Source organism: Hippopotamus amphibius, chromosome 1, assembly GCF_030028045.1.
Source record: "Hippopotamus amphibius kiboko isolate mHipAmp2 chromosome 1, mHipAmp2.hap2, whole genome shotgun sequence".
In the NCBI taxonomy this organism is placed as follows: Eukaryota; Metazoa; Chordata; class Mammalia; order Artiodactyla; family Hippopotamidae; genus Hippopotamus; species Hippopotamus amphibius.
The window spans coordinates 498248-508948 of NC_080186.1; the positions used below are offsets into that span (position 1 = coordinate 498248).

At 66.3% G+C, this 10701-nt stretch overlaps 1 protein-coding gene across 1 annotated transcript; it reads left to right on the plus strand.

Annotated features, from left to right (window-relative positions):
• Positions 1 to 3: 3 nt before the first annotated feature.
• VWA1 (von Willebrand factor A domain containing 1) lies at positions 4 to 5945 on the plus strand. Its single transcript, XM_057749902.1, has 3 exons — positions 4 to 904; positions 2001 to 2558; positions 4235 to 5945. Exons 1-3 carry the CDS (start codon positions 244 to 246, stop codon positions 4897 to 4899), a joined length of 1884 nt encoding a protein of 627 aa, XP_057605885.1. The 5' UTR covers positions 4 to 243; the 3' UTR covers positions 4900 to 5945.
• The last annotated feature ends 4756 nt before the right edge of the window (positions 5946 to 10701 follow it).

Consider the following 10701-nt stretch of genomic DNA (forward strand, 5'->3'; position numbering starts at 1 on the left):
GGGGGGCGGGGTGGTGTCTGTACTCAGTCCTGGAGTTTGGCCTCAGCTGGGGCCCTGGGCCCCTCATTGGACAGGGTATATGGAGACAGCTACAGGCCTAGCACGATCACACTGGACAGGCCTCTTCCTCCAAGAAGCCAGGTGAGGTGGGGGCTTTGTGTCCCCCCAGAAGCTCCCCTTTGAAGGTCTCAGGTTTCTTTCCCCTCCCAAGCATCTTAGGATGCCCTGCCTCCTTTCCCAGTTATGCCTTTCTGGTCTCTGTTTGACGTTCCTTGGAGAAACATGGCCCAGTTCCCATACACCTGCCCCTCCCCAAGCCCTGTGGCCAGGGCCTGCGGCTTGTCGGGGGAGGGGACGTTGTTTCTGGTGTCCTCCACACACTCTCATACCCCCTGGGGCGCTCTTGGGCTTGGCTTCAGGGACTCCCGGCACTGCGGAGACAAGGGCATTGGGCCTAGGGAAGACCCGGCTCGGTGGCTCCCTCCTCGGCTCCCGGCTGGGGGCAGGGGGCAGGGGACAGGGCTGACCCCAAGGCCTTACGGCCGGAAAGGGAGACCTCAGCGTCTGTGTGCGTGCGTGCCACGCGCCTGTGGCACCCCCGCGAGTGCCGCGCGTCCCGCCGCGCGCCCGGGCCCTTCGTGCCCGCGCCTCCCGGAGCCGGCCTTGCTCCGCACGCGGGTCAGCGCGCGCGCCGGGACCGGACCTCGGGGCGGGGCCGCGGGGGGCGGGGCCTCCCGGGGGCGGGGCCCGCGTCGGGCTCGCGCGGTCGCGCGCCCGGCAGCCCCGGAGCGAGCGAGCCGCGAGCGGAGGCAGAGCGCGGCCGTGCTGTTGCGCGCGATGCTGCCCTGGACGGTGCTCGGCCTGGCCCTGAGCCTGCGGCTGGCGCGGGGCGGCGCGGAGCGCGGTGAGTGCGGCGGGCGGCCGCGCGGGGCTCGGCTCCCGGCGCGCCTGCAGCCCCCGACGTCTGCACCGAAGCGCGCTCTCTTTCCGCGGCTGCGGGGCGGGGGCGGGGGCGGCGGGCGGGGGATCCCACCCACCTGCGCGCGGGCCCCGGTGGCAACGCCGCGTGATCTTGGGGCCTGGACGGGGAGGGGGGAGGTGCCCGTCGGGGAGGCTGTCCCTGCCTCAGTTTCCCTTTCCTCGGAGCGATCGTTGGTAGAGGGATGGTAAGAGGGTTGGCGTCGCCATACTGGGTTGGGGGAAACTGAGGCCCCAAGGCCGAGACCAGAACCGAGACACCTCAGGCCCCTGTCTGCTAATGACACAGTGGCAAGGGCCTCATCTGCCCCCTGGGGTGCCGAGAAGAAGGGGGAGGCCCGAGAGGAGGTGATGGGGCCCTTGGGCTGCTGCAGCAGGCAGTCTGCCTCCTGGGTCCAGATGGAGCAGAGCATGGGGGCCGGGGGAGGGGTGGCACCATCTGTAAGTGGGGTCAGGACTCCAGCCCGGCCTTCTGGGCTGTGGGAGGCGCTGCAGTCAGTGCTCTGTCTCCCCCATGCCGCCACCTCTGTCCCCAGTCTCTCCAGATGCCTTGTGCCCCCATCTCACCAGTTACCTTACCTGGAGGCTGAGCTGTGTAGGCTGCTTCTTGGAAGCCAAACCCTGGTGGCCCAGACCCATCCAGCCACCACTCCTGGGGGCTGGGCCCGGACCCTTGACTCCAGCCTGCACACAGTCTGCTGAAGACAGGGAGAGTGTGGGGGCTTGGGGGGGGGTCAGCTCTCCTTTGCGAATGAGACAGAGCCCAGAGGCTGCCCCAGGTATGTGGCCAGGGTTCAAAGCAGGAACCGCTGAGAGTGTGGACCTTCTATTAGCTTAGAACCCCTCTGCCCCCTGGGGTGCCGCCCCAGGACCTTTGGGGTGTGACCGAGCAGGCTTTCAGGGCTTCTTTGTGTAAGGGCAAGTGCCGGCTGAGGGACAGCTCAGGCCCTGGGGGTCCTGCGCTGGGTGTGGGGCTGTCTGGGGGCCACTGCCCGGGGCTGAACCTCTCCCTCTCCCCCCAGGCCCCCCGGCATCTGCCCCCCAGGGGGACCTGCTGTTTCTGTTGGACAGCTCTGCCAGCGTGTCTCATTATGAGTTTTCCCGAGTTCAGGAGTTTTTGGGGCGGCTGGCGGCCCTGCTGCCCCTGGGCCCTGGGGCCCTGCGTGCCAGCCTGGTGCACGTGGGCAGCCGGCCGCACACCGAGTTCTCCTTCGGCCAGCACAGCTCAGGCTCGGCTGTCCAGGATGCCATACGCGCTGCAGCCCAGCGCATGGGTGACACCAACACTGGCCTGGCGTTGGCATACGCTAAGGAGCAGCTGTTTGCCAAGGCGGCGGGGGCCCGGCCGGGGGTGCCCAAGGTACTGGTGTGGGTGACAGACGGCGGCTCCAGCGACCCCGTGGGGCCCCCCATGCAGGAGCTGAAGGACCTGGGCGTCACCGTCTTCATCATCAGCACCGGCCGCGGCAACCTCCTGGAGCTGTCGGCTGCCGCCTCGGCCCCCCCTGAGAAGCACCTGCACTTTGTGGATGTGGACGACCTGCACATCCTCACGCCGGCACTGAGGGGCTCCATCCTTGGTAGGTGGGAGGAGGCAGGGCTTCCGGGAACCCCAGCTGGGAACTCAGGAAGAGGGCTGGCTGAGACTCCCGGAGGAACTCACATGCCTGGGTCAGAGGCCAGGGCTGCAGGGACAGGGGTGCCCACCCGGCTTCTCCAGGGACATGCTCTAGCCGCTCCCCCCAGGTGCCCCACCACCTGGGCTGAGGCGGGACAGAGGGGCAGGTCTGAGCAAACACCTCCAGGTGGGGCTCTCTGCCGGAGAGTTGGGGGGCTTGGAGTGGGCCGAGGGACCCTGGGGCTGCCTCTGGTGGGATGTGGCTACCTGGAGAGGAAGAGCAGGAGGTTCCAACCTGAGGACTCTGCAGATGCGCCCACCAAGCCTGGCGTAGGGGGAGGGCCAGGTTAGGAAGGGCTGAGAGTGCCTCCCACAGAGCTAGGGCCTCACGTCCCCACTGGAGCGAGGGCAGCCCCGGAGGGGTGTGAGCGGGACTGCCCCGCAGGCTGTTGTGGGGATTGCTGGAAAGGAGGCCGGACCTCAGAGGGCCTGCTGCAGGGGCTAGCGGCTCCCCGACTTTTTCATGGAACCCCCTACCCAGGTAAACCTGGCAGGAGAGGAAGCCGGTGTTGGAGGGCCTGATCACTAGCAAGGGTTGCTGTAGCCACTGCAAAATGACACCCTTGAGGTCTTCCACCTGTGGTTAATCACCCACCTGAAACCGAAGGCGGTTGGACTGTGGGTTGGAGGGAGGTAGAGGATCCTTCTGAAGATTTACTCCAGGACATCCGGCCCTGGTGGCCCCTGGGTCAACCACTGTGGCTGAGCTTGGAGGGGCAGCAGGAGAAAGGACAAGCAACCGGACAGGAAAAACCCAAGGCTGCAGGGCAGTGAGGCAGTAGGATGGGGGCTCCTGGGATTGGGGGCACGCTCTGAGTGTGGGGGATGGGCAAGAGGTGTGCCAGGCAGGCAGCTGCGCAGCCAGCATTGAAGAAGGCAGCATTGGGGTCCCTAGAGGCTTAATCCTGTCCAGGCATTTATCAGCCTCATCCACCTGCTCGGTCACTCAGATGGTCCTGTGGTGCTTGGCATCAAAGCTCAAGAGCAGCACACATGTGGGGGTCCCACCCTGGAGTCCCTCCACCACACTCTCCTGGGGACTTGAGGCAGGCAGCACCCCAGACTCCAGGTCCAGCTGCTCCTGGGGTTGTCACATCTCTCCTGCCCCTCAGGGCATTCTCCAGCGGCCTCCCGTCTCCTGGCTGTACCGTGGGCCCCATTTTCCTTGACTGTCCAACGTTGAGCTGACCCCAGGCCCTGTGCTGGCCACTCGGGCTGGGTGGGGGGTTGCTCCTCTGTTCTCTGACATCACTTTGGACCCTGCCACCTTTGAGGGGCTCTTGTCCATGCCCCTGCACCGGGTGGGGGGTGGCTGCTACAGCTCCCCGCTGGCCTGGGCTTGGAGCCGGAAGGGAAGCTCCTGATGGGGCCGAAGCTGGGGGCTGGCTGCACGCCTGTCCTGCCTCCAGCCCCGGGCTCTTGCGGATCTTTCGCATCTGGTGGGCGTGGCCGAGGCCGGCCTGGCTCCCCGCGCTGCCGCTCCCCGCCTCCGGGTGTCTTCCCGGAATCAGCCGTCGGAGCCGCAGGGTCGGGCGCGAGGAGGCACCTCCGTTCTCTGAACCCCTGCACCCCCCGCAGACGCGATGTGGCCGCAGCAGCTCCGTGCCTCCGAGGTCACGTCCGACGGCTTCCGTCTGGCCTGGCCGCCCCTTCTGACCGCCGACTCGGGCTACTACGTGGTGGAGCTGGCGCCCGGCGCCGGGCCGGGGACCGCGCGCCGCCAGCAGCTGCCCGGCAACGCCACGGGCTGGGCCTGGACCGGCCTGGACCCCGACACGGACTACGACGTGGCGCTGGTGCCGGAGTCCAACGTGCGGCTCCTGAGGCCGCAGCACCTGCGGGTGCGCACGCTGCCGGGTGAGGCGGGGCGCGGGGCCGGGCGGGCCGGGGGCGCGGCGCCCGCAGAGGAGGCCGGGCCGGAGCGCATCGTCGTCTCGCACGCCCGGCCGCGCAGCCTGCGCGTGAGCTGGGCGCCGGCGCTGGGCCCGGCCGCCGCGCTCGGCTACCACGTGCAGGTCGGGCCGCTGCGGGGCGGCGCGGCGCAGCGCGTGGAGGTGCCCGCGGGCCGCAACAGCACCACGCTGCAGGGCCTGGCGCCCGGCACCGCCTACCTGGTGACCGTCACGGCCGCCTTCCGCTCCGGCCGCGAGAGGGCGCTGTCGGCCAAGGCCTGCACGCCCGACGGCGAGCGCAGCCGCGCCCCGCGCCCCGCGCCGCCGGGGGCCGGGCGCCGGGCGCCGTGAGCCGGCCGCGCCCGCGCGCCCGAGGGCCCCCTTCTCCGAGCCCGGCGGGTCTTGCCCCGGGGGTGGGATGCCGGCCGGCCTTTGGCCCGCGGGACCCCCGCGCGAGAGGGCGCTCTGCCCCGGCGTCCGCCCTGCGGCTCGCGGCCTCGCCTGACCCTCCGCGGCGGTGCGCGCCCTCGCGACTCCCTCCCCCGCCCGGCCCAGAGCTGGGCACTCGGTGCGGTCCCTCGGGCAGGGTTTCGCGGGGAGATGGGCGGGATTTCAGGGGGCCCGTCGAAAACATCGGGACCGCAGGGTGCCGGGGCGGCCGGGCCTCCCGCTTGCACGAAGGGCCAGACCGGCTGGTGGCAGAGGCCAGCATCTGTTGAGGGGGGTTGGTCTCGGTGGCGGCTCCGAGTCCCCACCAGCCACTTGGGTCTTGGATGGGAAGGGAAGGCGCTGGCTCTGGCCTGGCGCCCAGAGGCTTCCTGGAGGGGACAAGGTCTGGGAAAGGGGAGGGGAAGTGCTGGGAGTGGATGGTGTGGTCCGCAGCTGGGTGGCTGGAGACACAGCCTTCCCCCGGATGCTCAGCTGGCTTGGGGGCAGTGCCTGCGGGAACAGTGGCCCTGCCTTCCTACCTAGGACCCCACCGGGCCCAGCTACAGCCACTGCGACGCAGATGGCACCTTTTGGGAAGAACGGGACAGAGCTTGCCATTCGGGACCCTGGAGACAGGAGAGCTTGTCCCTGTGGGGTCCTAAGGCTGGCACTTGCGGGGCGCTTTTCCTGCTTCTGGGCGGAGGGCCTCCATGGTGGGGGCGCAGGGACAAGCAGGGAAGACCCTGGGGGCTACACCCCAGCCATTCTCTGCAGTGTCTCCTGACCCCACCTCCTGTCACTCCTTACTGTGCTGGGGCCACCAGACGAGCCCCAATGGCAGGCAGTACTGCTCTCCCTTGGCCCTACTAGGCACCTCCTCCTCCACCTGCGCTGACTCAGTGCTCACTTTGCCTCTTCCCCCACTAACGCCCCAGACTTTAAAATACAGTAAATCAGATGTAAACTCAGCCCTGCTGTCTCCTGGGAGTGCTTTATTCCGTGTCAAAACACGCCAGCCCCGTGAAAGGTTGCGAGTGAAAAAAAACCTGTCGGGTAGAGGACAGATGGTACCCCGGCTGGTGCTGGGGAAGAGGAGGGGGGAACCCCCCCCCGCCAGCGCTGGGATTCAGGCCACTGTGCCCCCTGCGGCCTCTCTGTGCACCTCCTCTTCAGAGAGTGCAGGCCGCGTCCCTGAGGGCATTGCTGGGACCTGGGACAGCAGGCCCTCTGCAGGGCTGCCCCCACCTCCGCTGGCATGCCTACACCCTCAACGGCAGTCTGGCTGCCGCTGCCACCTGCTAATGGGAAGGAGAGCCCCTAACCCAAGTCACTCAGGGTTGAGAGGTGGTCTCTGGGGCCCCAAGGGTGTCTCAGTCTGCCTGCCACGGCCTGGTGGGTGTGGGGGGCGGAGCTTCAGGTGAGCCGGCCTACCACCACGTCCCAGCACCTGCCTCTGAGCACCACGTGGCCCCTGCCCAGGCACCCAGGGCCCGTTCCGCCCACCAGTTCAGTGTGTGTGGTGTTCGTGCGGGCAGGCCGTGTGCAAGCCCGGGACCCCCACCCTTGCTGTGTGAGCAGAGTGGGGAGCAGGGCTGAGGTGGTAGTGCCCCAGGGCAGATGGTAGTGCCTGGCAGGCCAGACTTGCTGGGGGGGGCCCTGCCAGGTGGGTGTTGTTTCTGCTCCATGTGCCCCAGCCCCCGGAGGCAGGCCGAGGGAAGCCTGGGACTGTGGCCTGTGCTACGGCAGGTTTCTGCTTATACCCCGAGCACGGTCAGTATTAAGCCGAGGATCAGGTGCTCCTGTGACCTTAGCAGCTGGCCCTGTCCCAAGGCTGGTGAGTGGGAACAGCAGGGTTCCAGGCGCCCAGACAGCTCTGACCAGGGAGGGGAACCCTCCCTGGGCCTGGGACCTGGGCCTGATCCGTCCCCGAGCGACAGAACTCCCCCCGTGGAGGCCTGCGTCTCCCACCCCAAACCCCTCGGTGCTCGCAGGTCGCAGCCCCCTGGGCACCCAGAGAGGCTCCCCTTCCACACTGCGTCCCCAAGCCCAGCTTGCAGCACACCGTGCAGGTGGCAGGAGAACAAGCAGGAGGTGCTGGCAGGTCATTTTCTACTGGCTTAGTCACACACTAAAGACAAGGTCAGTGGTGAGCCCCTTCACAGCACACGCCTCCAGGCCCAGGAGAGGGCAGAGCCACTGGAAGAGGCTCCAGCCCCGCCTCATCTCTGCTGGACACTGAGGCCCAGAGAGAGGAGCCCTCACGTCCATCTCCAGGCCAAGGAACGCCTCTCTTGGAAGCCCTTGTCTCAGAAGTGCTGCCCTTGCATCATCCCAGGCAGTTCGTAAAGGCCTTGGAGCCTGGGCAGCGTCTGGAAAGAGTCTCCAGGAAACAGCTTTGTCCCAGTCTCCACCCCTTCCCTCTGCCTACCCTGACTCGCAGGCCCTGGCTCCGCGGTCCATTCTGGGTCTGCGGCCCAGGCTGAGGCCTGCAGGGACTTACACGTGCCACCTCCTGAGGCAACTACGAGCTTCCCGGCACACCTGAAAGTCAGAACAGGCCGTGCAAGAGGGCATGATCCACGTGGCAGGCCGGGTGCACGTGGCAGGAGTGGGCCGGGCGGGGGAGGGTTAGGCTTAGGGCCGGGCACCTCTGGCGATGCCGGGTGGGCACGGTTCTCATGCTCACAAGGGCTGCTGCTGCTTCCTCACTTGACGAGGAGAAGCCAAGAATTGCACCAAGGCTGCCTGTCACACGCGTCCCGTGTGGGGTCTGTGCTGCAGCCCAGGGCTCGCCCAGCGGCAGGGGCTGCAAGGGCCAGGCCGTGGACAAAGGCTGTCTGTGAGAAGCCCGATGGCCGCTAGGTCTGGAGTCAGGTCTCCTAGAGGTGGGTGTCCTTAAGTGGTGGTGGAGTTGCTGGTTGCTCCCTGGCAGGAGCTGTTTCCATGGCTACAGCAAGAAACTTGGTCAGGTCCGGAAGCACAGCCGCCGTGTGAGACGTGTGAGTCCTCACAGCCTCCTGCTGGGGTGAGGGGGCAGCTCAGGAAGCTCGAGGGCGACGGCTGTGTCTGTGCTTTTTTTCTGGGATGAAAATTTTTCTTCCAACATCCGTTAAAACAAAAATGCCAGTGGAAGTCATAGCACCCCTAGAGGTGAGTGTGGTGAGGGGGGCTCCCAGGAGACCCTGCCCTGCCGGCCCCAGCCCTTGGGTGGGAGGTGGAGAGGGCGGGCTGTGCACCTGGCTGCCCGCAGCGGGCCGGGGCCCGTCAGGCCAGTGCCCTTCTTGGGAAGGGAGAGCACTGAGGTCTCCCAGGCAGGGGCAGGGTAGGGTGGGCGCGACCCCTGTTCACAGACGTGTCATGACCAGGGATTAAAACACCTGCCCCTTGTTGCTCATGTGTCAGAAGTGTCAGCGAACACACGCATGACAAATTACATCGCCCTAGCCGCAGACACGAGCGCCCTGCAGGAAGGAAAGGCCCTCCTCCCAGCGCGTTCCCACTGGGTGTGCGCTCGAGCACAGGGCGAGCCGTTGGTGGGTGGCCCGCAGCTTGCCTGAGCCCCTGACCACAGTGTCCACGGGAGCGGAGGCCACAGCCACCTGGCCCTGGTGCCGCACGTGGGGCGCACAGCACGCCCGGGGAGGGCGTGAGAGCCGTGAGCGTCTCAACTCACCGTGGGCCTGGGGCCCCGGGCCGCTCCCGGCGCCACTCCTTCCGCTGCCCCGGGGTCAGCCCCGACTGGACGGGAGGGCACGTGAAGCCGGGCTGAGCAGTTCCTCCTCCCAGAGCCACTGCTGCAGGTGCCACAGCCCCTCGAGATGACACTGGGGCTCCAGCAGCGCCACGGGGCTTGAGAGGCTTGCTTCCAAGGTCTGTCCAGACTGTGCAGCCGACTGTGCTCTTCTGGGAAGTCAGAGGTCCCAGCTCAGCCCTTCGAGGGGCAGGCCAGTGCTCACGGCACATCTCCTGTCCTCAGCGGGGCAGGCAGGCAGCTGAGTGCCTGTGCTGAGGGCCTCCCACCCCGCGTGCCTCCGGGGAGGGCCTGGCTGTGCTGGCCTTGAGCTGGTGGGGACGGAGGGCACGGCTCCGTGGGGGAGGGGAGAGTGGGCTGGGGCATCAGCTGGCGGCCACTTGCCAAGAGCAAACAGAATGTGGGAAGACGAGGCTGGGGGGCGGCGCGCTTAGGCTCAGCCCCAGGGCTCTCTCCAGGCCTGAGCCCAAGGCAGCCCGCCCATGGGCTGCGTCCTCCCTCCCCTCATAGCCTGATCCTCACCCTGGAGCCAGCAGGAGGAGGAGCTGCAGGGGCCCTATGGAGGGGACTCTGCTTTGGTGGGTAGGGTGGGGACCAGCAGCCCAAGGCCCTGGCCTGAGGCCTTGGGCCCGGGAGGCCCAGCAAAGGCAGCAGCTTTCCTTTGGGCTGGGCTGGGGCCTGTGAGGCCCAGTGAGGGGCAGGCGTGGGGCATGTATGAGCTGGGGCTCCAGAGACTGGAACCAGAGGGTTCTTTTGGGACCCGGAGAGAGAGAATGGGATTGGCAGGGGCCCAGCTGGGTGAGGGAGAGAGACCAGCCCCTGAAGGCCCAACTGTCCTAGGAGAGCAAGACCTAAGAGTGATGCCAGGGCAGGTAGGGAGCATCCGAAGTTCAAGTGGACAAGCTTCTGTCCCTGGGAGACACCAGGCAGGTCGAACAGCTGGCACTGCAGCCTCGGTGCCAGGAAGCCCTGGGGCCTGGCGGGAAGGCCCCAGCTCCTCAGGGGTCTGGCCAGTTGCAGGGGACATAGAAGCCACACCTGCTGCCCAGGCTCTCAAGGCAGAGTCCTCTGCACTGGGCCTGGGTGGCGCCCACTCTGCCCCTGCTGGCCTGTGCTCTCAGGGACAACTGTGTGCCCCCCTCTCTGGGCTCAAGGTCAGCCTGGAGGCCAAGCTGTCCACCTGCACCTTTAACTTTGGCAGTCTCTCCTCCAAGTCTTCAAAGCTGGAGGACTCCCTCAGAGAAAAAAACATGCTGTGGCGAGGGGGATGTTGGGGGAATCCCGGCAGCAAAACAGTGCAGCATGGGCGGCTGCGAGCCCCTCGTCCGTCATTAAACACACACGCGTCAGTTAGAATCATCCTACTTCACTTCTGTTAACTCAGTGTCTTTAGGAAAGCTGTGTCCGGCCTGCCCGGTGGCTTCCAGCCTAAGACTTTACGTGACAAACACAAGTGGGCTGGACATTCAGTGTGGTCCGCTGGAAGTGGGAAACTGAGTAGCGCTGTTCTGATAAGGGAACCCCTCCATCAAAGGGAGGGAGTGCAAGCACCTAAATCTTTTTTTAAATTAATTTTTGGCTGCATTGGGTCTTCATTGCTGCGTGCAGGCTTTCACTAGTTGTGGCTAGTGGGGGCCACTCTTCGTTGCCACACATGGGCTTCTCAGCACGGTGGCTTTTCTTGTGGAGCATGGGCTCCAGGCTCACAGGCTTCAGCAGTTGCAGCGTGTGGGCTCAGTAGTTGTGGCTCGTGGGCTCTAGAGCACAGGCTCAGTAGTTGTGGGGCACGGGTTTAGGTGGTCCGCAGCATGTGGGGTCTTCCTGGACCAGGGATCAAACCCATGTCCCCTGCAGTGGCAGGTGGATTCTTAGCCACTGTGCCACCAGAGAAGTCCCACACCTAAATCTTAAGAGAGCAACTTAAGATTTGTTTTTTAATTAAGCCAAGTTAAATGAAACTGACTTTTTTGTGA

What these genes read in the sequence shown, in the direction of transcription:
- VWA1 (XM_057749902.1), top strand. Translation starts at nt 244, where the DNA reads ATGCCTTTCTGGTCTCTGTTTGACGTTCCTTGGAGAAACATGGCCCAG. An exon ending in GCGGGGCGGCGCGGAGCGCG is followed by an intron (nt 905 to 2,000) that starts GTGAGTGCGGCG and finishes CTCTCCCCCCAG; the next exon opens with GCCCCCCGGCATCTGCCCCC. An exon ending in ACTGAGGGGCTCCATCCTTG is followed by an intron (nt 2,559 to 4,234) that starts GTAGGTGGGAGG and finishes CACCCCCCGCAG; the next exon opens with ACGCGATGTGGCCGCAGCAG.